Source organism: Schizophyllum commune (genome assembly GCF_000143185.2).
Source record: "Schizophyllum commune H4-8 unplaced genomic scaffold SCHCOscaffold_7, whole genome shotgun sequence".
Taxonomy (NCBI): domain Eukaryota; kingdom Fungi; phylum Basidiomycota; class Agaricomycetes; order Agaricales; family Schizophyllaceae; genus Schizophyllum; species Schizophyllum commune.
Window position 1 is genome coordinate 195,814 of NW_026089544.1, and position 24,825 is coordinate 220,638.

At 57.1% G+C, this 24,825-nt stretch overlaps 11 protein-coding genes and 1 non-coding gene across 12 annotated transcripts; 9 read left to right on the forward strand and 3 right to left on the reverse strand.

Annotated features, from left to right (window-relative positions):
- Positions 1 to 899: 899 nt before the first annotated feature.
- SCHCODRAFT_02627726 (uncharacterized protein) lies at positions 900 to 3,378 on the forward strand. The gene is made up of 4 exons (XM_003031492.2): positions 900 to 1,117; positions 1,169 to 1,679; positions 1,730 to 2,897; positions 2,945 to 3,378. Exons 2-4 carry the CDS (start codon positions 1,313 to 1,315, stop codon positions 3,060 to 3,062), a joined length of 1,653 nt encoding a protein of 550 aa, XP_003031538.2. The 5' UTR covers positions 900 to 1,117; positions 1,169 to 1,312; the 3' UTR covers positions 3,063 to 3,378.
- A 448-nt stretch (positions 3,379 to 3,826) lies between these two features.
- Positions 3,827 to 5,378, forward strand: SCHCODRAFT_02627727 (uncharacterized protein). Its single transcript, XM_050345425.1, has 6 exons — positions 3,827 to 4,507; positions 4,561 to 4,623; positions 4,680 to 4,705; positions 4,753 to 4,984; positions 5,037 to 5,078; positions 5,134 to 5,378. Exons 1-6 carry the CDS (start codon positions 4,115 to 4,117, stop codon positions 5,317 to 5,319), a joined length of 942 nt encoding a protein of 313 aa, XP_050199450.1. The 5' UTR covers positions 3,827 to 4,114; the 3' UTR covers positions 5,320 to 5,378.
- A 155-nt stretch (positions 5,379 to 5,533) lies between these two features.
- SCHCODRAFT_02543597 (uncharacterized protein) lies at positions 5,534 to 7,012 on the forward strand. The gene is made up of 6 exons (XM_050343622.1): positions 5,534 to 6,082; positions 6,136 to 6,198; positions 6,250 to 6,275; positions 6,330 to 6,564; positions 6,617 to 6,658; positions 6,712 to 7,012. The coding sequence occupies exons 1-6, from the start codon at positions 5,690 to 5,692 to the stop codon at positions 6,766 to 6,768; spliced, it is 816 nt and encodes a 271-aa protein (XP_050199451.1). The 5' UTR covers positions 5,534 to 5,689; the 3' UTR covers positions 6,769 to 7,012.
- Positions 7,013 to 7,406: 394 nt separating this feature from the next.
- On the forward strand, positions 7,407 to 9,928 carry SCHCODRAFT_02543604 (alpha/beta-hydrolase). The gene is made up of 12 exons (XM_003031491.3): positions 7,407 to 7,784; positions 7,843 to 7,961; positions 8,014 to 8,109; positions 8,167 to 8,174; positions 8,226 to 8,304; positions 8,355 to 8,525; positions 8,574 to 8,598; positions 8,649 to 9,017; positions 9,073 to 9,297; positions 9,345 to 9,470; positions 9,519 to 9,697; positions 9,755 to 9,928. Exons 1-12 carry the CDS (start codon positions 7,646 to 7,648, stop codon positions 9,857 to 9,859), a joined length of 1,641 nt encoding a protein of 546 aa, XP_003031537.1. The 5' UTR covers positions 7,407 to 7,645; the 3' UTR covers positions 9,860 to 9,928.
- A 326-nt stretch (positions 9,929 to 10,254) lies between these two features.
- On the forward strand, positions 10,255 to 12,398 carry SCHCODRAFT_02627734 (uncharacterized protein). Its single transcript, XM_050345426.1, has 9 exons — positions 10,255 to 10,676; positions 10,729 to 10,794; positions 10,851 to 10,876; positions 10,930 to 11,245; positions 11,299 to 11,340; positions 11,400 to 11,476; positions 11,526 to 12,044; positions 12,097 to 12,201; positions 12,256 to 12,398. Exons 1-9 carry the CDS (start codon positions 10,326 to 10,328, stop codon positions 12,287 to 12,289), a joined length of 1,536 nt encoding a protein of 511 aa, XP_050199452.1. The 5' UTR covers positions 10,255 to 10,325; the 3' UTR covers positions 12,290 to 12,398.
- Positions 12,399 to 12,592: 194 nt separating this feature from the next.
- On the reverse strand, positions 12,593 to 13,906 carry SCHCODRAFT_01126625 (uncharacterized protein). The gene is made up of 8 exons (XM_003031088.3): positions 13,844 to 13,906; positions 13,771 to 13,796; positions 13,477 to 13,720; positions 13,385 to 13,426; positions 13,257 to 13,333; positions 12,987 to 13,208; positions 12,801 to 12,932; positions 12,593 to 12,750 (listed from the first exon to the last, which is right to left on the reverse strand). The coding sequence occupies exons 3-8, from the start codon at positions 13,663 to 13,665 to the stop codon at positions 12,699 to 12,701; spliced, it is 714 nt and encodes a 237-aa protein (XP_003031134.1). The 5' UTR covers positions 13,666 to 13,720; positions 13,771 to 13,796; positions 13,844 to 13,906; the 3' UTR covers positions 12,593 to 12,698.
- A 1,583-nt stretch (positions 13,907 to 15,489) lies between these two features.
- Positions 15,490 to 16,431, reverse strand: SCHCODRAFT_02462991 (uncharacterized protein; the record flags this gene model as incomplete). Its single annotated transcript, XM_050342628.1, has 4 exons — positions 15,490 to 15,570; positions 16,027 to 16,033; positions 16,198 to 16,260; positions 16,319 to 16,431. Coding segments are annotated over 4 exons (264 nt in total), but the record flags the coding sequence as incomplete, so codon positions are not given.
- A 164-nt stretch (positions 16,432 to 16,595) lies between these two features.
- SCHCODRAFT_02627742 (uncharacterized protein) lies at positions 16,596 to 17,789 on the reverse strand. The gene is made up of 8 exons (XM_003031087.2): positions 17,597 to 17,789; positions 17,529 to 17,542; positions 17,400 to 17,477; positions 17,197 to 17,289; positions 17,111 to 17,122; positions 16,952 to 17,051; positions 16,721 to 16,899; positions 16,596 to 16,670 (listed from the first exon to the last, which is right to left on the reverse strand). Exons 1-7 carry the CDS (start codon positions 17,745 to 17,747, stop codon positions 16,766 to 16,768), a joined length of 582 nt encoding a protein of 193 aa, XP_003031133.1. The 5' UTR covers positions 17,748 to 17,789; the 3' UTR covers positions 16,596 to 16,670; positions 16,721 to 16,765.
- Positions 17,790 to 19,108: 1,319 nt separating this feature from the next.
- On the forward strand, positions 19,109 to 20,363 carry SCHCODRAFT_02627746 (uncharacterized protein). Its single transcript, XM_003031489.2, has 4 exons — positions 19,109 to 19,260; positions 19,376 to 19,482; positions 19,620 to 19,798; positions 19,902 to 20,363. Exons 2-4 carry the CDS (start codon positions 19,389 to 19,391, stop codon positions 20,094 to 20,096), a joined length of 468 nt encoding a protein of 155 aa, XP_003031535.1. The 5' UTR covers positions 19,109 to 19,260; positions 19,376 to 19,388; the 3' UTR covers positions 20,097 to 20,363.
- A 160-nt stretch (positions 20,364 to 20,523) lies between these two features.
- Positions 20,524 to 22,030, forward strand: SCHCODRAFT_02627750 (uncharacterized protein). Its single transcript, XM_003031488.2, has 3 exons — positions 20,524 to 21,053; positions 21,108 to 21,372; positions 21,426 to 22,030. Exons 1-3 carry the CDS (start codon positions 20,925 to 20,927, stop codon positions 21,977 to 21,979), a joined length of 948 nt encoding a protein of 315 aa, XP_003031534.2. The 5' UTR covers positions 20,524 to 20,924; the 3' UTR covers positions 21,980 to 22,030.
- Positions 22,031 to 22,149: 119 nt separating this feature from the next.
- SCHCODRAFT_t120 lies at positions 22,150 to 22,222 on the forward strand. The gene has a single exon. It is a non-coding gene; the product is annotated as a tRNA-Phe (tRNA).
- Positions 22,223 to 22,431: 209 nt separating this feature from the next.
- SCHCODRAFT_02627751 (uncharacterized protein) lies at positions 22,432 to 24,806 on the forward strand. Its single transcript, XM_050345427.1, has 11 exons — positions 22,432 to 22,561; positions 22,662 to 22,730; positions 22,784 to 22,817; positions 22,840 to 22,843; positions 22,932 to 22,968; positions 23,020 to 23,093; positions 23,187 to 23,213; positions 23,424 to 23,528; positions 23,617 to 23,734; positions 23,841 to 24,015; positions 24,066 to 24,806. The coding sequence occupies exons 1-11, from the start codon at positions 22,534 to 22,536 to the stop codon at positions 24,394 to 24,396; spliced, it is 1,002 nt and encodes a 333-aa protein (XP_050199454.1). The 5' UTR covers positions 22,432 to 22,533; the 3' UTR covers positions 24,397 to 24,806.
- The last annotated feature ends 19 nt before the right edge of the window (positions 24,807 to 24,825 follow it).

The following is a 24,825-nucleotide window of genomic DNA, read 5'->3' on the forward strand; positions in this document are numbered from 1 at the left end:
AAACCTGAGAATGTGTCGAACATCACACGGCCCGATTGGGATGATCACGCCGGCAGCCACGTGGAGTGACGGTTGAACTTGGTCACATCGGGTGACCACGCAAACTTGCGTTCCCAATTCCTGCTGCAGCCAGTATGCGGAGCCTCATATTCGGAGCTGAGAGCTGAAGGGCGAAGAGCACTGAGCACGGAAGCTGTCGCGCGGCACGCTGTTCTCCAAGCCGATAACGCGGCGCCACCGGTGGATGAAAACCTGGAGGACGTCGACGTTGCAGCGTATGAATGGATCGCTGTAGGTTCCCGCTAATCTTCAGTCGACGATGTAGGTTCGCGTGTACAACACGCCGAGCAGAAAAGTGCGGATGAATCGGCACAATGGGAGATGTCGTTGTACTCTCGATAGGGTCCAGTGCGTTGTACTCGTGGATAAGGCCCCTGCGAGAGGTGAGGAGGCGGTTGCTGGAGTCGATCTACCGCTGTCGACGAATGTCTCTGGTCTCTAGTAGTGCGATTTGGGCGCGAAGCCAGTCAAGACGAGCCTGGGTATCCTAACTGGAATCAGCATGGGTAATGAGTGTAGGTTGTGTAATTGAGTACACAAGACGTAGGAAGAATGGTCTCGGATGTTGCAGAGCGTAGATCGGACGCTTTGATGGAACCTCCAGTCAACAGCGGCAGTGCGATAAAGTTCCAACCATTCTTGTCGACCGGCGATCTGCAAGTAATCACTCAGTCTCAATATCCCTGCTCACCTGAGGATCTGACTGATGCGGCCAAATTCACCTTAGAAAGATTGTGCGACGCTGGAGGGTTGACCCAATCGGGAAGTTATTGTTCTTCGTTGTGTACAGGAAACTAGACCAAACACATACAAAGGGTTTTGCCCTTGTTCTCAACCATCATCACTCCACTGGAGATTCGCAAGCATCTTCTCATCCTCCACCCCCGCACCCCCGGGCCCTTCGACGCGTTCGCCATCGGCTTCTTCCTCACCAACGCTTTGTCCTTCGAGGTCACCGAGTGATCCGAGTACTTTCAGCCCTCGCTTTGCGCGCCTGAAAAACACCGCGCCAAGGCCCATCTTCAGGCGGAGACCGAGCTCGCAGATATATTACCCTGTGGGTCCAAACCACGCGGATCACGCGGCTGCTAATTGAGCTGAAATTCAGGTTTTGGGTCTCACGTCCGACTTCACGCCGAGTCGCCGACATTCTCTTCACTCTGTTCACTAGGTTCCGGGCAGCTTGCAAACGCCCGAGCGCATGCAGCGGCGAGGGAAATTCGCCCACATCAGTCCCCCACGGTCCTCAAACATGGGCTCCAACGACAAACTCGCGCGGCGTGGACTCACGAATCGGCTTTGGGTCGTCGTCTGCGCCGTCCTCGCCTTGTTCGCCTTCATTCATTATGTTGTTCCCTCCTTTGGCGGCGGAAGCACCCCAACGTACTCGAACTCCGACTTGAAACCGAAAAACTACATGAACGTGTCGCTGGAGGAGGCCCCGAACCCATTCGACTTCTGCCCGGTGTACGGCCCTGGAGATGAGGTGGCAGCGAAGCACGGCGCGCTCGCCCTGTCCAAGACGCGCATGCACCTCGGGAGCGGCGCGCGCATCCAGCGGGTGCTGCATCGCGCGCTGGCGGGGCAGCCGGTGACGATAAGCGTGCTAGGCGGATCAGGTGCGTCGTCTACGCAATCTACGCGGACTTTGCTAACACATTCCCCCCAGTCTCCGCATGCCACGGCGCCGGTGACGACCCCATCTCCCCCCGCTGCTGGCCCTCCAAGTTCTTCCAGTGGTGGAACTCCGTCTTCCCCCACCCCGCGTCCGAGCTCACCAACGGCGCCATGCGGCGCGTCAACTCCGAATACTTTGGCTTCTGCTCGGCGCACCATCTCCCCGACGTCACCGACCTCGTTATCATCGAGCTCGATGCGGACGACGGCACGTCTAACGACTTCAAGACGCACTTTGAGACCCTCGTCCGCTCTATCCTCATTCGCCCCGACCAGCCCGCCGTCATCCTCCTCGGCCACTGGTCCTCCCAGACGCACGCCATCCATGGCTTCGCGGGCCCCGACCACATGCACGACATCATCGCCCAGTTCTACGACGTCCCCCACGTCAGCACGAAGGCCCTCCTTTACCCCGATTACATGCACGAACCAACGTCCATTCAAAAATACTTCGTCGATCCGATGCTCGCAAATAACCTCGGACACGATCTCCTTGCGGATGTCCTCATCTCATACTTCCAGGGACAGATCTGCAACGCCTGGTCTGTCTTCACTGGTTCTGCGTTCGACTCCGTCGCCGCGAACAAGGACGCGACATCGGGCAATGGCGCCGCCGGCCTCTTTGGCGGCCTCGGGCAGCGCAAGGGTGTTCCCGAGCCCGGCGCACCGAAGGACGCCAAGGACGAGGTTGACGCGGAGGGCAACCTCATCGATGTCGACCTCGACATGGACCGCGGCCCCGGCTTTGGCTCCGGTGCAGGCGCTCACCTCAACGCACCGTCCGTGCCGCAGGCGATGATCGACACGCGTCCGGACTCCGCACGCGAGTTCGAAGAGGTGGACCCGTTCTGCGCGAGCGCGAACGACCTCGTGAACCCGCTCCCGCCCTCGCTGTTCTACGGCTCGGGCTGGTCCGCGTTCCACCCGCCAGGCGGCGCGACGAGCCTGACGGCCAAGTCGCACTACTGGTACGCGTCGATGCCGACGAGCAAGTTGCGCATCCCGATCCATGTCGGCAAGGGCGACATTGGCGTGTACTACCTGCAGGAGCCGGCTTCGGAGGTCGGCGAGGGCAGCGCGGTTGAGTGCTGGGTGGACGACAACTATGCCGGCGCGAAGATGATCGAGAACGCCGCAGATGTTGGCGAGGAGCGCGCCGCGTGAGTAACGCCTTCACTTCACCTGACTGTCGCTGATCACTTCGCAGTCTCTTCATGATTGACCATTGGGTATCGCGGGGCGCGCACTACGTCGAGTGCGTGCTCATGGGTGACGAGGGCACGTCCGTGCCTCCCTTCAAGATCATCGGCGTCTTCTCGACATGATCTCGAGTCGATTGTGGGATATGGACTCTGGAGAGGGGACGCGTCGGGCCGGCAGGGAATCTCGCGAGCATCTCCCCCGCTGCTAACGTCGCCTTGTTGTGGATCACGCTGCACTGTATTTGGTACGCATACCTTTGCACCTACTTAGAATATCGTCTATCTTATTAGCTGGCTGCGCCTCGAATGGGCACTATTGTGCCACAAACACGACGGTCGTTACACTCACAACTACCCATGCAGCCATGCAGCTATAATCGACGCGCAAGTACCCGACGAAGATGATGCACCATAGAAGATACGGGCACAAAAATTACGCGCTCCCAGGGGGATCGGCCCTCTGGCGTTGCGAACGCGTGAATCTGCCCGAAGGCAGCCCCAGCGGCGAAGCGCCCGGCGCGTCCGTGCCATAGCACGAATCATCCACGCCATGAGCGTGGCTGGGATGTAGGGCCGCTACTGCGAGGACCTTCCCAAAACCACAACTCCTGACGGCATCAGCGCTGCTACTCCAGGCGTATGCCAGAACAACAGCGCGAGCTGACGCCCACCGCCCCTTCCTCAGCGCGACTATGAGGTCGCGCCGCAAACAGCCCCCACTGTCGCCAACACCCTCGGCGCTGGATGAATGCGAAGTCAGAGCCCGTACGTACTACGTGCACAGGTCACTGGGTCCTCGCAATCTCGGGGGCTCTGAGCAACAGTAGAAGCTGGTCGCACGGGAAGGAGGGGTTGTTGTGCGACATGAAGATGGCATCTTATAAGGGGCCACGTGCAAGAAGATCGCAACGGTAACCAGGGTGTCTATTGTTCCCCAGTATGGTCGTGAATGATCCGGCTGCAGGCGGTGCGCGGCCGCTGACAATAGACAATTCGGACCGGTGATCGTCCTTCTTTCCTTCCTCCCCTTCCTCCCCTTCCTCCCCTTCCTCCCCTTCCTCCCCTTCCTCCCCTTCCTCCCCTTCCTCCCCCCGTATCGCAACAGCCCAAGCGTCGAGCGAGTTTACCGGCTATCTCGTCTGCGCCCTCTGATCATCGATAGGCCTCGACTCCCTATGACTCGGCGGTGGAAGAAGTTCAAGAGCACTCGCTATGCTGTGACCGCCTCTGTCAAGATGCGCGTACCCACGTCGTATCGCGACAAGCTATCGAACGAGCTATGGCACCTCATATTCTCCCAATGCACGCCGCTCACCCTACTTGCTGCTCGAGACGCTTGTCGCCTTTTCCGCGATATCATCGACAGGAAGGACGGCGAGATGCTTGCTCGTGCTCCTCTCTTGTTATCGCCACCGCCCCCAGACCCCCGCCGCTTTATGCGCTATGTCAAAACCGCGGCACAGTACGAGGCCATACGAGAGGTCTTCGCCATCAAGGACGTTGGCAAGCCGGGAGCTTATGGTAGCGCCACATATACGAAGGTGTTGTTTGGACCCGGCCTGTGCTACGTATGTTGGTTGATGGTTGCAATCGCTGGATATGCTGAGTACCCGTACGTCAGGCGTGCAGAAAATTGACTCATGGGCCGCCGATGAGGATTCTCGGTAGGATTTACGTTTGCTCGGTTCGTATCATAATACCTTCGCCACCTGTCGTTCAAGATGCTGATCCATTCTACAGAAAGGTTGTCGACGTCATGTACTGCGGTCAGTGCAGTGAGAACCTCAGTGTACTCGTCTCATGTCATCCACAGCAAAAATGTTGTCCATGTCATCCCAGAGTTCAACTACCTCCCGGCGTACTCCATGCATTGTGATCGACACATCGTGCCGTGGCTTCCCACAATCTCAAACAGCAAGAAAGGGGATACGAAGACAGTCTTGAAGCGAGATCTAGGGCGCGCGCGAACGGAATATCGCAACAGGATACAGATCATGGTTCTATCGCAAGAGGAGCGTCGAAGTCGCTCAAGGACGCTGTTCTCGGTCAGCAAAAGCTTTTCTGGATTGCATATCATTCGTCTAATCCTTTGAGCAGGAATATCATGTCCGCCATCAGCGAACGAAAGCCTTAACCGACGTACGTGACCGCTCGCAGCTCGTGAAGTGATTTGTCCTTGATGGCGCACGCGCAGTTCCAGTCTCAAATTGATCAGTGGAAGGAGGAAATCAGCAAAGCGGAGTTCGTACGAGGATTTCGCGACCCAAGCAACCCGAGTCGTACAGGAAGCGCAAAGCTCTCCGTTTGGGACCCGGAAACAATGGCATTTCCTGCAGTCCTCCAGACACGGGCATACCGGTTGAAGGCGAGCAGTGGGTAGATTATGTAGTCAGAAACCAAGCAAAGTTTGAATTGTATGCGGCACATTTCTCTTACAGCGCCATGTGGGTAGCTGGCCGCCTGGCGGCGGTCGTGAGCACCACAGGATATCCGGATGCGCCCTTCAAACGGCTTGGCATGTGCGAGAAGATCGCAACGGTAACTAGGGCGTCCATTGTTTCCTACTATGGTCATGGAAATGACCCGGCTCCGGGCGGTGCGCGGCCGCTGGCAATTAACAATCCGGACTGGTGATGGTCCTTCCTTCCTTCCTCCTCCTTCTCCCCTCGTATCGCAATAGCCACAGCGACGAGCGAGTTTGACGTCTCTTCTGCCTGCATCCTCTCAATATCGACAGTTCTCCATCCCTCATGACCCGTCGGTGGAAGAAGTCCAAGAGCGCTCGCTATGCTGCGACCGCCTCTGTCCAGAGGCGCGCACCCCCATCGTATCGCGACATGCTCCCGAACGAGCTATGGCACCTCACCTTCTCGGAGTGCTTACCCCGCACTCTGCTTGCCGTCCGCGACACTTGCCGCCTGTTTCGCGAGATCATTGACCGAAACGACGGGGAACTGCTCGCCCGTGCTCCCCTCTTGCTATCCCCTTCTCCTCCAAACCCTCGCGAGCTCATGCGATATACAAAAACGGCGGCCCAATACAATGCCTTACGCACCACTTTTGCCATCAAGAATGTCCACAAACCGAGGGCGTACGGTAGCGCCACATATACGAAGTTGCTATTCCAACCCGGACCGTGCTATGTATGTGATCTCATGCTACATGTCTGCATCGGGACTCATCGCTCGTACCCTAGGTATGCAAGAAGATGACGAACGGACCGCCATTACGAATCCTCGGTATGGTGTATACATGCTCAGTACGCGTAGATCTGTTACTTTGGTCGTCTCTTGTGCTCAATCTTACACAGAAAGCCTGCAGTCGTCATTTATTACGGTAGGCAGTCTCTGCTGATGTTATGGTCGCCATTCCGTCTCATCTTCCCCACAGAAAGGGTGTCGTCCATGTCCTAGCTCATCACAAGTCCTTACCAGCGTACGCCATGACGTTCGACCGACACACAATCCCGTGGCTTCCTACAATCTCCCTCGGCAAGCAGCGACGGCAGACACGAGCAGTTTTGAAGCGGGACCTTGGGGATGCGCGAAAGGAATATCGCGAGAGAATCCTCATTATGGTGCTTTCCCCCCCGGAGCGCGCGCTGCGCTCGGAGGCATTGTTCTCGGTCAGTGCGACACCTGATCATGTGGCGTACTGAGATCTCATTCTTTGTATAGCAATACCGCGACCGCTATCAGAGAACGAAGGCGTTGACTGCAGTACGTGCTCCCTTCCGCCTCGCTTGATGATTGAAAGCCTGAAGCCCGTGTAGGTTCAAACACTCGTAGACCAGTGGAAGAAGAAGATAGAGAAAACAGCCTTTCTTTAGTGTAATCGCTTGGGTGGCAATCGGTACCGTGCTTCGTGCTGTCGATAACAGATCATGTCCGAGTCATACATACGAGGCGAGCAGGCATCGCCCGCCAGCACATCTTAATCTCGCAGCGTTCGCGCCGTCTCGCCCGTGCTTCTCTCGAATGACCTTTTTCAGACAGAATGAATCATGTTGCATGCGCACTGGATTTGGATCACTTGAAGGAAGCTGGAGATCCCGCTGTTTATCCCGAGATCGTCTGGGAGGTATCGTAACTCGGAGAAGCAGAGGTCTATACGACTCCAGATTTTACTCTCCCTTGCTCATTGTTCCCAATCTAGCGATGCTGATGTACCCTGGCTATAGCCGGAGTTCAGATGAACGAGAGGGTCAAGCTATTCTCCTTCAGTGACCGTAGCCACGGCATTTCAGCAGCATGAATGATGCGAAGTTGACTCTGTCATTTTGTGATAGCTCCTGGCTTCTATGGACGCCTCGCGGTTGTGGGTTGCGTTCAGTCCCCGAGGTCACGAAATGTGACCAAGTTCAACCGTCACTCCACGTGGCTGCCGGCGTGATCATCCCAATCAGGCCGTGCGATTTCCGACACAACCTCAACCATCATACAGCTTGCTCGCACTTCTGCATCATAAGCATAGTCGTTTCGGAATGGACACGGAACCATGTCCTAGATTTAGAACTTACGCGCGCCAGAGCACTGCCTGCCCCACTTGAAAATCCGAGCGCGACGAAGGGCGATTTGCTTCCCGAGGCGCACATCCTTGGGAGGTATAAGTATCAGCAGGAAGATGGAAGGAGACAACATCATCTACGCACCCTTCTCTTATAATCTGGACCTTCGAGTCGCTCTTTTGGTGCCCACTACACTACCATGCAATCCACTCTGCGGCTATCCGCCCTCCTCGCGACGTGCGGTCTCGCGCTCAGCGCGTCGGTCGCCATCAATGGCACGACGCTCACAGGCTCTGAAGTGACATCTCCGAGCGGGAAATCCCTTGACTTTTTTGCGGGTAAGTCGTCTTCTTCCCCGATTCCGGACGCACTCCGACTTAGCACACACTTGTTTAGGTATACCCTACGCCGAGGCACCAGTCGGCGGGCTACGTTTCGCACCCCCCGTGTCGCACATTCTCAACGAGTCGGCCTTCGACGCCACGAGCTTCGGTCCTGCGTGCCCCCAACCGACGGTAGGCAGCGATACCTCCTTTGTCTCATCATGAGCTGACGCCTTCGATCCAGGATGGCGGTGTTCCTGTCGAGAAGCAATCTGAGGACTGCCTGACCATCAACATCATGCGGCCGACTGGTATCTCTAGCGATGCGGCCCTTCCTGTGGTAAGTCTCCCATCTCCTCTCTAATAAGCACGCCCTACTGAGTGCGCACACTCGTAGTTGGTCTGGTAAGTCTCCGCTACGCTGTTTATCCGGTCAGCTCCTGAAGTCCAATCCAGGGTGTTCGGAGGAGGCTTTTACACAGGGTCTGCCCTGAGTTTTGACTCAAGCCCCGTGGTGGCGCAAAGCGTTGAACGCGTAAGCTCCCCTCGCATACAAGTCATTCAAACTACTCATCGACGACTCAGGGAACTCCCGTCATTCTCGTCAGCTTCGGCTACCGCCTCGGCCCTCTTGGCTTCCCGCAGGGCGACGAGATGGACGTAAGCGGTCTGCTCAACGTCGGCGCGCGCGACGCCCTTTTGGCCTTTGACTGGGTCAACCGCAACATTGCAGCGTTCGGCGGAGATGCGGGCAAGGTAAGGTCGAACGGTCGTGACAACTTCTCACTGACGGTCTTCATTCAGGTCACTGCAATTGGCAGCAGCGCAGGTAAGCGCTCCTGCTGACTCTTGCGAACCGTTTACTCATCACATGTGCAGGCGCAATTACCCTCCAGATCCTCACCCTCACTAATACCCTCGGTTCCTACATTCGCGGCGCTGTCTACATGTCTGGCTATCCCGGCACCACGATCCCGAAGCCCGCGTCGGCGAATCAACCCTCCTGGGACTCGTTCTCCTCGCTCGTGGGATGCGCGAACACGTCTAGCAGCGTTCTCGACTGCCTCCGCGGTGCCGATTCGGAGGCTGTGATGGACGCCGTCCGCGAGGTCGTGCCGAATACGACGTTCAACTGGTGGCCGGCTCTCGATGGCGCCGATGGCCTGATTCCTGACTTGCCATTAAATATCTGGGCAGCCGGAGGATATACGCAAGTGCCCTCGATTGCAGGCGCGCACTTGGATGACGGTATGCTCCTCTTTGGCTGTGTGCTATCCGCCGCGATGCTGATAGGGGATGTCAGGTACTTGGTTCGCGCCGACCCAGATCAGCAATGAGGCGCTGCTCCGCCTGCTGCTCAAGACGCTACTGTCGCCGACCGTAGACTGCCACACGGACGACGAGCTGCAGAGCATGATCGACGAGATACTTGCCCTGTACCCTGACAACCCCACCCTCGGCTCGCCGTATAATACTGGCAACGAGACCTTCGGCTTGAGCTCGACGTACAAGCGGGTCTCTGCTATCTGTAAGTCAAACGCTGCTCATCGACTCCCGTACTGATCCATCTCGAAGTGGGCGACGACATGTTCCACTCGCAGCGCCGGCTCTTCCAGCAGACCTCGAGCAAGGCCGGCGTGCCGACGTACGGCTACCTCTTCGCGGACCCGCCGTCTGACGGCACGGATCCCAGACTCGGTGGTATGTGTGTATCTTCATATTGTCTGTCAGTCGCTCAATGCCACATAGTCTACCATAGCCTCGACGTGCAGTACATGTTCCACAACCTGACGAGCGCTGCGCCCGAGTCTTCCGTGCGCTTGAGTGAGCAGGTCATAGACTATTGGCTGTCCTTCGTCACGAGTTTGGACCCCAACGACGGGCTGGGCGTCGACCGCCCCCACTGGCCGGTGTACAGCGAGAACGAGGTGCGTGTCTCTTCGAAGCTCGCGACCTACGTAGCGACGTACTGATGGAATTCGCAGACCATCATGCAGCTCAACGGCGCCAATCTGACGGCGATCCCGGACGACTATCGCGAGGACCAGATCACTTTGCTCAACGCAAACCCTGGTATTCTACACCATTAGTCGGCTATCTATGCCACAGACCAGATGTTCTATATCTTTGATGATACGAATGCTTCGTTGTACTCGAACAGTGCGTCCCCGCGTGTGACTGGACCTCCTTCGACTAGGTGGGCGGCGCTTTGACCCTCGCCTTATTGTCGGCCGGGTTATCAAATGTGGCACTGTTGACCTGTGCGGTCGGCCGCCATCCCATTGGTCGCGCGCAACAAAAACCACATCCTGAAGGCGGTGCTGGAATCACAATGGAAGCTCACAACAAGGCGCGAAGCGGTGCTGCCGATTTGTTGCGGGTGACCCGGTCGCCCGCGAGGCATGGACGACATACGCAAGTCTGCATTTCCTATTGTTCGTGACCGGAGTTAACGACAGCACCCAGTCACGTACCATGCAAGAGCAAACGGGGCGCCGTATATAGGCAGAGCGATCGATGTCGCACGCCGTCCCTTTGCCACCATCATCTTTCACTATGACTGACGCTAGCCCGCCTCCTGCCAAGATTCCTCGCACCAAGTCTCCTTCTCCGCCCATCACGGATGCAGCGAGCGCACCTGCTGCTACTGTGTCCGCTGCTCAGCAGTTTAGCGACGAGGTGTGGGAAGAGATATTGTCGCACTGCTCAGTCTTCGATCTGTTCTGTCTTCGAGACACCCAGCGCCTCTTCCGGACGATAATCGACTGGGACATGATTCTTCAAGCCTTCACAGATGCCAGATTATTCCTCGTCTGGCCTTATAACGAGCAAGCATGGGCGCGTCTTTGCACTAACGGATGCGATCCTCTCTGCTATATGAAGATGCTCTGCGTGGGGCCGTGCTCGGTAAGCCTGTAAAGCCTTCATACCTGTGTGTATCCTCAAGCCGCGCCAACAGATTTGTGGCACATGGTCAGCGCTACCTCCAGTCGCGAACGACCTGCGGATCCGCTTCTGTGGCAGTGTGAGTTGCAGCATGCCGTGCCTCATTCCACTCTTTCTGATCAGTCTATGCTCCAGGAGGCCTGCTCGTCCTACATGTTCTCGTATGCTTCGTGTTCCAAGTGATCAAGTATACACTCACACATTATATGATTAGAGAGTACATGACGAGCGGCTGGTCAGCAAGTCGTCGGCGTGGAAGGCATACCTATGACGTCCGGCAAGACGCTGCATGCGAGCTGCCGTCGATAGCCGAATGTTGGCAGCCTCACATGCTGATGGACATCAAGCGCTACAATTCCTTGGACCACGACCTGGCGCATGACATCCGTGGCAGCACTAACTGCAGAACTCTTCATAAGACCCGTCTGACGGCCAAACGGGAATTGGAAGGCATCGGGTGGAAAGGCGGCTTTTACGGTGACATCCTCAGGGACAGCACAGATAGGGAAGGAGCCAAGCGCCTTGAGAGCGTATGTGCAGTTTGATTTCACGTATGCTCTTCTCTTACGCTCTGTGGACGCAGATATACCACAGACGCTGTGCCCGTATGGAGATTACAGAAGGTGTAAGTCATTTCAGTCTCATTTTGCGCAGAGTGTATCTGACGAACACATACTCATATAGCTCTACTGTGATCTCGTTTCCTGGAGATTGGGAAAGGAGCATGAAGATCCGCAGATTCGCCAGAAGAATTACGAGATGTATGCTCAGAGACTCAGCCAGTCGTTCCAATGCTCATCCAGATTACAGTATCCGCAAACGTGCCGAGGCTCTGAACCAGCCTTTTGACCACTATCACCCCTTCATCGAGCGGGTTGTGGAGGCGCATGCGCGCGACGTATCCGAAATTCACCTTGCCGCAGCGGAGCGCCTATTTCCTCTTCCTGCTCAACCTAAGGGGCCGTGGCACCCGGACTTCGACCATCCGTATACGCGGAATGGTGGAACGCGTATTCCCTGGCCCCGCAGCTTTGTGCCGTTTATGTACAGACATCTGCCTGATCCGGAGCTCACTCGCGAGGATCTTGATGATTACAGAGTTGGCGGTCCTAAATTCACGCCCGCCCTCGATCCTGCACCCGCCCCCGACCCTGCACCCGCCCCCGACCCTGGATCCCCCAGCTCCAAGGTTATCGTCACTACTTCTAGGAGCGACGGCAACACTGATTCGGATCGCACGCCTGACGACAATCACGCGATGAGCGGGAGTGTACGCAAGTGCGCACCCAGTCGCTCTACTAAGCCACGTACTAAGGCTCGCCGTACGAAGTACGCCACCTCTTGCCCATCGAATTCTCGCTGCTCACTTCCTCTTCTGCAGAAAGGCGAAGTCGGACTTCAAGCTGTGGTACGACTGCACCCACTGTGGGTCTGAGACGCAAAAGTTTGGATCCCAAGCCGAGGTGGATGAGCATGTTGCAAAGGAGTACGATGAACTTTTCGTCTCTGCTTATGTCCGTGCTGACGCCTGTTTTTCCAGGCATCCGTCTGCGTCAGCGCCTTCGAATTCTTGATGATCGGTCCAACCTCTACGCCGAACGCTCGTAGTATCAACTTCAGTCTAGACAAGTAGTAGTGTTTTCAGTGTTATATCGCATCTTTCGAAATTCAATTGCATCAAAGAGATCTGGCTCGTGGTGTAAAGACTCCGCAAGCGTCTGCGGTAGGACTCTCACTGCTCCGGGAACGCCAGCGCTGTTGCTGTATGGATAGTACTTTTTTTTCCCTAAGCATCCTTCGAGACTAAGTGATCCTATTGCCTCAGGCCATCGTTGATACAGCGGAGCATCAGAAAGCGAGCACTCAGCCCCCGACCAAATGATCAACCACTGCATTCTTGCTGACCTCTTTTTATCTGCCTCAGTTACTTTATACTATTGGACGCCGCGGGGGCATACATCACTAAGTCAAACATGGCGAGTCTCAAGCGTCGATCCCTTTCCATTCGTGTCCTTTGCGCCCTCGCAACCCATGCCTGTTTAGCCTCGGTGAGCGCGCGAGCGCGGCATTGGCGACGAAACTGACCTGTGATATTCATGGCTCTGCAAAGCATCAGACGTGAACCACTTGACCGGCAAGTCTTCGCATAAGTCACATCGGTACTCGGTCTTCCCCGTCTGGAAATTGAGGCGACAGTTGGGAACCTGATCCGCATGACTGAGGGTCATCGACGTCAATATACGTCTGTGTAATCAGGGGGACCGAGCTCACCGTTGCCTCTTATGCCAGTCGTACCAGTCCTTTGCTACGGCGACCCCACAGCGATCGCAAATACGCTTCTTGTACTTGCCTCCCGATAGACCTGCATTGGTCAAGGTCGACGACGACATTCGGCGGAAGTCCCAAGCACGCGTTCGCATCCGGCGCCGTATGATAGGATTGCGCATGATGCGGCTACTGGGAATACCTCTTTTCGAGGCTATTTTGCGCAATCTGATTTCCGTGAATCAGTAGCGCAAGATGACGCAGAAGGCGACGTACCGGTCAACACTGGCGGTTTTGAACCTAACCAAACTCGCGTGCATGGCTCTCTTCCAAATATTTATGTAAACTTGAAACTGTAAGAATAGATGAGCGGCGGCCTTGGGGAGTCAAAATTGGTGACGTACCATATAGAGCGCGCGCGACCAGTGGCAGCGGACCGCATACCGCTGGAGGGCAAGTTAGCCGCCGCTTGGTTCTAAGATAGTAAGCAGCTCACTCGGAAAAGGGCCTCCCGGCGCTGAGCCCGTTCCTTAGGTGTGCCTCCGGATAATACTTGGGCGCGATACTCGTCCCTCGCAGCAACGAGATCACGGACTAGGACAGCGTTCGTTCCCTTTCCCTTTGACGTCCTCGACAACTTGAATTTGGGAAGCCACGGTATGATATGCTTATCTATTTCGGGCATCGCGGACCGTGGAGGAAGGTATCTGAATTTGGGCTGAAGAAACAATGTGTTCGTCCTGAGATGAGATAAATAGGTGAAGCAAAGGACCAGAAAGCAGAGATTTACCGGAAAAATACGAGCTTGCACTCCTTCTGCGATGTGATCAGTGATTTCTCGGAGGTACATGAGACGGCCGTACAGAGCAGAAATAAATCTTGCTGTGGATCCATTCGGGCGGTCCGGGGGTCCAAATATTGCATGTCTGACAAGGTTACGTGATCAGAAGTCAGCAGAATGAAGCAGAACGATAGCCTACGCACATCACATCGGCCGGAACGAAAGATCAGATTGGTGTAGAGGGCACTACCGTACATGTGCGGTGCCCAAGGGTTCTTGATGTCAAAGAAGTCGCGTATAACCCGCGCTTGACCACGGTGTTTGACACGGCGCAGCCACCAGCGAGGGTCAGGAGGCGGGTGCGGCAGAAGAAGAGGGGCGTGGGCCAGTAGCTTTCCGCCATTGCGATCGACTATTTCCCGAAACAAGCGGCATGTGTCGCGGACAGCAAACAGCGTTGTTGGCAAACAGAAAGAAAATGTCATTTGCCACAGCTCTGCAGGGAGGACATCCTGGTAGACAGGCCGGGGATTAGTGGATTGAGACTCGGCGAAGTACGCATGACGCCCGCGCTTTCCCTTCCAACGGCGAGTCATGGATGGGCGATGATAAACTGAAGTGGCGGGTGAGGACAAGAGATATCTTGAGGCAAAGCTCCACCGACAGCGCCGCCGATTTTGATCGGGATCACAAAACCAGCGAGGACAATAGAATGCAACATGCCCGTCACACTCAAATAGGAAAGGGAACAAAAGAGCCCCGCTTGCGATCACCGGCTAATTCCGGATGCACGTGGTCTAGCCCTATATAATGCGGCTCTTCTCCCACCTTCTCTTTTCCCCAACCCCCACGCCTTCGACCTCCCAGAGCGGCTTCCGGCCGTCACAACACCTCCCAAGAATTAGATCGGTGGAAGGTCGCACTCGTGCGCTTTCTGTCGTTCGGATTCCGCGACCCTGAGAGGTCGATTGTCGGAACGCCACTCTGGATCACCGTCACTGCGCGCGGGTCATCGACCCGCGCCCGAGGTCGGAGGAGGCGATGGAATACTGTGCTCGCGCTGCCACTTGGTTCTCCCCCGCCAGGTGGCAGCGTTGATGCCAAGCAATGTGAGGTCATTTAATGGCGTTCTCCCGTAGGGCGTGTCCGGCCACGACCATCGCGTGTCTTGCGGGCGATCCACAAGCCTACCCTTCGGTCTTCGCATCGAAGGGCGCTTGCTGGGTACGCCGGGTATTCTATCGCTGGGGCTGCCTTCGGCAGACTCGTCGCGTCCACTTGCAACAAAGGGCCAATTCCCTTTGGGACGCGCAATTTTTGGGACGTTATGCATGCCTTCGGCATGTGTGCTGTGTGCTAGTAGTAGGTACTTTAACTACTGAACATGGTCAATGAAATACTCGCAGCTCGGTAATGCGGAACCCCAAAGCCACCCTCGCGAGAACAAACACGTATCTTGACCAGAACAATGCGTTGGCGTCCATGCAGTCAACAAAGGGAACGACAAAACGGGGTTATCTCCGAAGCACGTGGCCCGCCCTACATAACGCGGCGCGCCTCCCACCCTCTCTCTCCCACAACCCTCATCCCCTCCTCCTCCCAGGGTGGCTCCCGGTCGTCGCGACACCTCCCAAGTGTCCGTGCGTCAAACGGTGTACTCTTGTACACTGCCTGGCGTTTCGGATCCGGTGCTCTGAGAGGTTGATTGCCGGAAAGCCACCCTGGATTACCGTCACTGCGCGCTCGTCTTCGGCCTGCGCCGAGGTTGAGGGAGGCGGTGAGGTGCCGTGCTCGCGCTGCTGCCTGGTTCTCCCCCGCCAGGCGGCAGCGTTGATGCCAAGCATGTGAGGTCATTTAAAGGTGTTCTCCCGTAGGGCTCGTTCTACCTCGATCATTGCGTGTCTTGCGGGCGCGTCGCGGGCTGGCCCTCGGTCATCGCGCCGAGGGAGGTCTGATGACCACGCCGGGCATCTCATCGCTGGGTCTGCCTTCGGCAGCTTTGTTGCGTCGCCACACACCAGGGGGCCGATCCCCCCTGGGACGCGCAATTTTTGGGATGTATACATGCCCTGGGCATGTGGTATGGTAGTCGGTACTTTAGCTATTTCAGTGGCATGTTCTCAATAACTCAGTTGCAACTCAGTCACGCGGAACCCGAAATGCCACCCTCGCGAAAGTCGTCGCCCGAAGAACAAAGAAACCGCCAAATTGGGGTTATCTCCGGAGCACGTGCCTTTAGCCTATATAACGCAGCTCTCCTGCCACCCTCCCTCTTCCCAAGCCCCCACCCTCCGACTCGCCAAGTGGTTGCTCGTCAGCCGGTGCGTCTCCCAAGGATCGGGGCGAAGCCTGGCATGCTCACGCGTGCCGCCGTCGCCTAAATCCGGTGCTCTGAGGGGTTGACTGGCGAGGAGCCACTTGGATCCCCGTCACTACAGCGCAGGTCGTCGACCGCGCTCGAGGCCGGAGGAGGCGATGGATGCCGTGCTCGCGCTCCAGCTTGGTCGCTCCCGGCTTTCACGCCGGTGGGTGGTCTCGCAGCAGCGCTGATGCCGACTATGTGAAGCCATAAGCTGTTCTCCCCCAGGGTTTCGTTCGAGCTGGCGTTTGCGTAGATCGCGGGCGAGCCACAGGGTTATCCTTCGGTTTTTGCATCGAAGGACGCCTGCTGGCCACGCCGGGTATTCCATCGCTGGGTCTGCCTTCGGCAAAACCAACGCGTCGCCACACGCCAGAGGGCCGACTCCCTCTGGGACGCGTAATTTTTGGGCTTCACGCAAGTGCACTACGTTCATTTTGCGACCGATTGTTCGTGAGTCCGTTGTTAGGTTCGATACTGTGACAAAGAACATGTATTCTTGGTAGACAACACAATATGTCGAGAAATTGACGAGCCTGTAACTAGAAAGCTGCAGTCGCGTTAGTGAGGCCCTCGCAGTATCAATTGCCACAGCCTTACCATGATCACCGGGGCACTACCAGTTACCTCCGAACGCCTCACCCTTCACCCAATCACGAAGTCGACGCAACTCTCGTAGGTCTGGTCGTTCTTCGTCCCGTACCACCACCACTGGATGGCACATGCGCCCGCCTCCGAGCACTGCTCGGTGACGTCGGGGATCGTGACAGAAAAGTCGGCTGCGAAAGTGCGATGAGAAGTTGATCATCCGCGTACAGGGGGACCTCTCACTCTCATCGGGCGGCCAGTCGGCAGGGCCTAGGGTGTCGTCGGCGTAGACAGGCCAGTTCTTCAACGGCTCGCCGATGGTAGACTGACTTGCGTTATCGACCTGCAGGTAGACGCTTCAGCTTCTCTACGCGTCGCGCGGAATCCAATTGGTGGACTCACCACGGACACGTTCTGCAGACAAAGAAAGGGAGTCGAGGATGGCGAATGGTCAGCGTCGGCCTATGCTCATCGAAGATATCTCATACCGCTATGCCAGTGTGGTGCGCCTCCATGTCGACCTTGAACGCGACAACGTCGCCGACGGAGTACGTCTGTACCTTATCCGTGTTGTCCTCGTACTGTCTCAGCAATGTCAGCTTCATGAGTGTACGATCTTTGGGGCCAGAGGAGAGCCCCAAAGTGCCAGTACAATGTGACCCAGGAAAGCTCTTACGGTGCAAGCCCTTACCTTGTATCCGCGGCAAAAGTAGATCGAGCACGCAGCCTCATCGTAGTCAGCATCCGCTTTGTCTTGCGCATCTTGAATCTGTGGCGAATACTCAGCGACAATTCAACCTGATTTTGGGCGAAAACGTACGGGACCATACTTGTCTGTTCATCGAGAGTCAGCGCGTTGCTAGAGACGAGCATGGCGATTGTAAGCACCAGACCCAAGCTTCTTGACGACCGCTGACCCGCAAGCGGCCTCGCTCGCGGCCCCCGTCGTTCGGGGCGTGGGGGAAGTGACCACGCCGTGTGCGATCACATGCGGAACGACGAGGAGGGCAGAGAGCGCGACGAAGGCCTTCGAGAACATCGCGGCGAGGTCCAGAGGGTAGTCCTTGACAGAGAATCAAAGGTGGTCCTGAACGGCCGCTGCCCTGCCCTTATATACGCGCGACTTGAGGCCTGGTCATAATGGCGGGCCGAGAGAAGGTGATCGTTTGCGGAATAACGTCGCTTGAGGCAGTTATGTGTCACATGAATACTGAGTGGGCGAAGGCTTCCTGCATATGCGTGAATACGGAGTAATTTAATAGACGTGAGGCCCAGAATGTAGCTTTTACGGGCTTTAAAGAAAGTGGAGATGCGCGGCGTTCGATGTGAATGCAGAGAGCAGTCCTTCGTGACAATGGGATCGACGCGGTAGCCGTAGGGAGCTCTCCAAGATATTGAGAGGAAGTAGAAAGTGTAAATCAGATTTTGAGTGCGTTCGCTCGGGGGTAGCGAACGAGCGATGTACGAATATCGCATAGCGTTGTGGATGACAGCTTCCTTCCGAGTCTCAAGCGCAAGGTCAGGGTAGCGGGCCGCGTCCTGCCCCGGCCCGTATCTATACTCTCGAGTAGCAGACAGCATGCTGGAATAGACGAGTCTTAATGAAGAAGCGCCCGCCAGGACATGGTCAGGTCCTCCAACAGATGAGGTTCAAACGAACTTTAGCCGCGCTCGTCACGCGTCTGCTTCCGCTTCGGCAAAATCCGTGAGCGCCTCAAAGAGAGCGCCACAAATTCCAGAAACGGCGACCCCTTTGTTTACTGTCATGGCCAAGCGCCTTTGTTCCTCAACGTTCATCGCCCGTAACAAGGGCGTTAAAGAAGCTTCTTGTGTCCAAGACCACCTTACAGATGTTGGAATCTTCTGCATAGAAGGATAGAAGGATGCGCCGAAACAACGGCGTCTGCTGGACCAAAGGCGTGTCCGAGCGATGCACTTCCAACTGGGCCGTGGACGGACTTTCATCCCGTGAACTTACGAGCATTAACATGCGATTTCTTACTTGGGTCCTAGACGTTCTACCGGGCTGGGGAGCCTGTAGATCAAAGGGTTGACGCCATCACCCCGCCTCCATTGTCCTCTTTGTTCTGCAACATGCCTGCTCCATTGTACCCCCTTCCTAGTGTACAATACTTCCCGACATTGTCCTCTCTACCGGTGCTCCAGCCCCCAAATGTCTTCGTCCCTCACCCGGAAACTTCCTACGCCATTGTCTGCCATTGTTCGCCCGACTGAGCGCCCACGTGGCCATTGTTCTACTTTGAGCGAGCCCATTGTTCGTCGTGCTTCTCGTTCTGTTATAACGTTCCGCGCGGGGATATCGCGCTCTGGAGCCTGGATGTCAGCTCATGCCGGCATTCTTCGGATACTGGCCCGCGTGCGTTGTTCCCATGCGGGCGCGCGGGTATAAAGGCGAGGGTGGGGCCCAGGGGGTTGGCTTTCAACGACCGTGATACTTCACCCTCAACCGCTCCCTGCCGCCCCCTTCCTCTGCGCGAGCAGTGCTCCTAGCCGTCGCTTAGTCTAGCATCTACCTCCTACACGTCTACTTGGTGAGTTGACTGGTCCTTGGGATATGGGCGCCTTTGTTCGACGCGCGACGCGGTGTGGCGCGCGGTCGTTGGGGCCTTTGTTCGCGGGCTGGACGTATGCTGACGCGAACACCAGATACTTAGCCATCATGCGCTTCGCCACGACCTTCCTCTTTGCGCTTCCTCTGCTCGTCGCTGCTCGCAGCCACGTCAAGGACATCACGATCCGTCAGAACCTGCCTGGTTCGTGTTCAACATACTTCCCCCCCTCCCCCTCGATCACCCCCATACGTTCCACTCCCTCTATCCATACACCATCTACTACCCCCTGCTCGTGCACCCCCCGCATTCCATGGCTTCTTGCTAACGCTTCTCCCCAGACTGCTACTTCACCTGCGCCGCCGCGGGCGACATGGGCGACTGCTCCTCCACCGACAACACCTGCCTGTGCAAGAACCAGTCCTTCATCGACAGCGTCACCTCCTGCCTGCAGAAGACCTGCAGCTCCGACGAGGTCGAGACGGCGAACGCGGGCGCGCAGGAGATCTGCAAGTCGGTGGTGAGTGTCGAGCTCCCTTTGTCGTTCGGTACCCCCTTTGTCCGAGAAGACAGCTTGGCTTCGATCCTCCTTCGTCCCTCGCACATGCTAACTGCCATCCTAGGGCGTCACTCTCACCTCGTCCGCACCCTCCTCCACGAGCGACAGCGCGTCGCCTTCGAGCACCTCGACGTCCGACTCCAACAACTCGTCCACCTCCGATGACGACTCGGACTCGGACAACAATGGCGCCGTCAGGACCGGCGCGGGTGCGCTTGCGGGCCTCATCGGCGCTGCTGTCGTTGCGCTCGCGCTATAGGTGTCGCCCATCTTGCGCTCGCTTCATAGTGCTTCAGTCGAAGACCGATGAGGTCTCCCTCGACGCGATGCACTACCCTCAGTTACCCACGGCCTCCTCACGTCTCTTCAGAACGCTTTTCACGGCTACTTTATACCTCTTCGCTTTCCCGTTGCTAGCGACGGCTCTTTCTCTTCCACCGGGGAGCCTACTTGCTCCTCGACTGGATGAGCTCTACTTTGACTGACGACTCGATACGGGATAATGGGATGACTTTTGGATATGATTTCGTGGCGTGAACATGAGCTTGGCTAGTGAGAAGGTAGGTGCGGTATGTAAGCAGTCGCACGAAGACGAAGGGAGGAGAGCGATGCGTGGCATGCGGAGATGATGATGGACGGAAGTAAACGATGGCGATGGGGAGGTGATCGGACTGTCCTTCCTTCGTCTTGTCCCCCACCATGATGAGCGTCCGTCGCACTATTCCCCGCCGCGTTCACCTACGTGGATTCTCTAAAACGAATGCGATGGTCCGGCAGCTAGGAGTCAGCTGAAGTCATACTACAGTACCGCCACGCATGCACAGGCGCTGTAGCACGCGTCATGCGCCGCCACGCATGTGCGCACTGCGCGCGGTTATCAGCCCAGTATCGGCGGAGGGCCGCCCTTACTTCCTCCTCCATTCGGCTCCACCCTCCCTCCGCCGCGGACAGGATACCATCTGTACTTGACCAGCGCTTCGATCTCTCTGCAAGCTACCTATCGTCCTCGACTAGCACTTGGCACATCTTGCGATCCTGCATCCATATTCTGTCACCCCTACCCTTATCCACCATCCTCACTCCTACCATGTCCGATAAACGCCTGAAGGACGCCTCCCCCGCGGAGCTCGTCCGCGATCTTGCGCTCTCGACCTCTGGAACGGCCGCGAGGATCGAGGAACTCTGCGTGTATCGGGTAGAGGAAGCCAAAACCAAGGTACGCAACCCGCATACGCCAGCCTCGCAGGAAGCTGACACGTATGTGCAACAGGGCACGGATGCACCTGCTAGCGAAGGCGACGCGAAGGATACGCCCGGCCTGGAGACCTTCCTCTACGAGCTTTGGTCAGAGGTCGTGAAGATGGCGCAGGAGGACGACATGTACCACGCGCGGCTGCTCGAGATTCTCGCTGAGTTGAAGAAGACGGAGAATGCTGAGCTGAAGAAGACGGAGAGGAACTGGCGCGTCTGGGGTGCGCCCGCCAGCCTGAGCGAGCTCTCGACCTTTGGTGCGGTCGCGAGAGATGCCTTCGAAGGTGTGTGCACTCCGAACCCCCTTCAAATCATCGCTCACGCCACGCTGCCCCAGCGCCCAAAGTTGAGCTCGATGGCAAGGTCATCCGTACTACGCCCGAAGATGCGCCACTCTTTGCGTCCGATGCGAGAGACGACGCCGACGCGCGGACGCTTGCGTTCACCGCGGCGCGGCAGCGCTTCCTCCGTCTGCATCGCTTCCTCGCATGCGTGTGGGCCGCCGGGCTTTGGCCATTCCACGACCTGGCGCTGTGGACGATGCGCGACGCGCTTGAGTACGGGCCCGACCACTCCAGTTATAAGCGCGTCCCGCGCGCGCTGAAGGTGGAAGCGGCAGCGCAGTGGGCGGTGCACGCGGGGCGGCAGATGTACGAGTGCAAGGAGATCATGGGGCCGAAGGGGAATGCGAATTGGCCGGCGAACGCGGGGGCGCCTGGGCGAGGCGGTGACAAGTGGGACGGGGTGGACGGGTATGATGCGGGGCGGTGGCGGCTGTGGCGGGAGGAGTTTGGGCGTATTGCGGAATCGGATGGGGAGCTGGAGAATGTGCGGAGCGCGGCGAAGGAGGCAGCGGAGGCGATGCGGAAGGTGGAGGAGGCGAGTGGATAGACGACGTATATTCGCCCCGGATCTGAGCAAAGTTGAGCTTGATTTGTTGTACTGTGTCCGCTCGATCTCGCCTCGTGAGTAGGTTACGCAGAATGTGCGAATGTACTTTGGGAACTCTGCAGGATTCATAGTCACAAGATCGATACAAACAGACCAGAACAGCTCTTCAAGGCGTGATAGCTCAGTTGGGAGAGCAGCAGACTGAAGTTCTGAAGGTCCCGCGTTCAATCCGCGGTCATGCCATGCGTAAGAGCCTGTTCTCTTTTTTCTTCCTTTTTGGCTGATGTACCGAGACTACCAGTGCCCTTCTGCCTCGTCGCTGTGTTTTGAGCAGCGGAAACCCAACAATGGCGTTGTCACCAACAAGACAATTGGCGGCCCGGTTGTCCGATCAGCTTACGTAACCGATGTATCCGGACGTACAGCCTCGGCGGCTATGATCATTGTTCCTTGTCTCTTACCACCACACCTTCTTGTGCCCCAATAACATTCTCGCGCTCTGTTGACAGACGCTCCATCTACTTGTACACCACAACCCGAATTTACGACTCATAATGTCTACACGACCGCCCCCGCCACAAGGTGCGTCTCCTGCTTCCTTGGGAAGATACCAGCAAGGGTGTCACTGCGTCGCGCTGGCGCTTGCGGGCGAGAGGACATGACGAGCTGACGATGCACACAGGTGCACCCCCTCCGTATGCGTTCGTCAACCGCGTATACCAGCGTAACCTTCGGCCGATTGTTCTGACCAGTACGTGGGCGCTCTGTGGCGCGGGGGATGAGTGCTTATTGTTCTGTGATCAGCGACCTTTTTGGCCGGGCTGTATGCGCTCTTCTTGTGAGTCTCCGTTGCTTGCAAGCACTCGATCAAGACTGACTGATCGCCCACAGGACTGTACGTCCATGCGATCGTAGTTTTGAGAAGCATAGAAGTGTTGACAGCGTTCCCTAGGTCGGCGCGTTTAGGAGCGTTGGGTCTGAGCGGGATAGTGCGTAGCTTTACGACCCTTTGTTCGCAATACTGATCACTCGACCCGCAGACACCAACCTGCATGCCCTTGTCAATTTCTCTATCGCCATCGGCGCGCTCTCCGCCTTCGCTCTCGCCATCGAGGTGCGCATCCCGCTTCACACCCTCAACACCTTCGCATCCCTCTATACACCATCCCTGCTCCCCGCAGCACATCCCTGACACCCCGCCCCACAGATCTTTGGCTTCGCTAGCGCGCTCTTGGTACGTACAAGTCCCTCTCATTGGCGGTTCTATCATTGGCGGCGGTCTACTATATTTACTGTCGTCATCGTCGCCTTCCTGGTCGCTCGTTGTCGACCTCTGACACCGTCGTTGGCCTTGCTGACACCGTCGTCGATTTTCCTTGACCCTGTCGACACCCCCTTTTTCGCTTCGCTCCGGCTGTCACATCCTTGCTGACATCGTTCCCAGCAACGCGTCCCCCTCGTTCGGATATACGCCCTTCTCTCCGCCTTCACGACCCTTATCGTGATTGCGGGGGGCATCGTCAGGCTTATTGTACACTTCCACTTCAAGGTATGTCCTGTCCTTGTCTGGATCGTTTGAGACCGGAGTCCCTATTGTGTTCAGTGCATGACTAGAAGCTCACGCATTCATCTTGCAGGACGCCATCATCGACGAGTGCTCCACGCTCACCGAAGGGCAGGACGTGTACACGTATCCCTTCGGCTTCTGGGGCCCTGTCCATGAGGAGCAGGTGTCGGAAGCAGAGGCGTCGAGATGTGAGTATACTCCCCAGCTCCCGGTGTTCGCATGAGCGAGCCTCATCGCCCTCGACCCATACCCATTTTATTCGCCGTACCGTTGCTGACCTCATCCACTACGCAGGGTGCAAAGCGCACTGGGACCACGACTCCTGGGGCGAGGTTATCGAGCTGCTCATCACGACCTTCCTCGCGCTGCTCTTCTCCATGATCGCATTCGCGTTCTACCGGCAGCTCCTCGACCCCGCGAGCCCCGCGAATGCGTCGCGCGCGCCGTCGAATGAGTTTAGGAGTGGCCAGTACGTGACATCCTCGTTAGCGCATGCGTGTCGTCTAACGAAGACTTCAGAGCCGCGCACTACGCGCCCCCGTACAACGCCAGCGTACCCGGACTCGGCTACGGCTACGGTCAGCCCGCCTACGGTCAACCTGCCTACGGCCAGCCTATGTACGCGCCCCCGGCAGGCCCGCCGCCGGGCTTCATGGGTCCCGACAAAGGCTTCGGCGCTGAGCACGACGACCCCTTCGAACCGCCGAAGTACAGCGGCGAGGGCCGGCGGTCGGCGGATGCGAAGGACGCAGAGTGGGACTACGGCGTGCGGGACGCGAAGGATCCCTTCGCGGACGGGGAGCGGGACGTGACGAGTCGGCCGGGGCCTGGGGGGCGGGATGCTTTCTAGTTCCCTGGTCTGACTGTTCGCTCTCGTTTCGTATCTTGTTACCCACGACTCGTCTCGTGTCTCGCTACCGCCTACTCGCGTTCTGCTGCTACTTACGATCTGCTTGCTCTGCTTGATGCGGTGCTTCTTGGTTCCCGGCTAAACTCCTAGCTGGCCCAGCGAGCACCGCTCGGACTTGGACTCTTGACTCACTCGCGTTGCATCGCTTCACATTGTATCACCTACATACTCGGCCGGCTTTCGGCCTCTGTATATACTTGTCAGTGCCTAATGGACTGTGCGTTCAGTCGTTCGCAACGGCGCTTGCATTGGTTTGTTGGATTCTGTGCTCACCTTCACTTCCTGCGGTTAGAGCAATTGCTGATACCGCTCGAATAATCTCTGATACCGCTCGAACTAGCAATGAACGGCGTCCGAGCGCGATGTTCA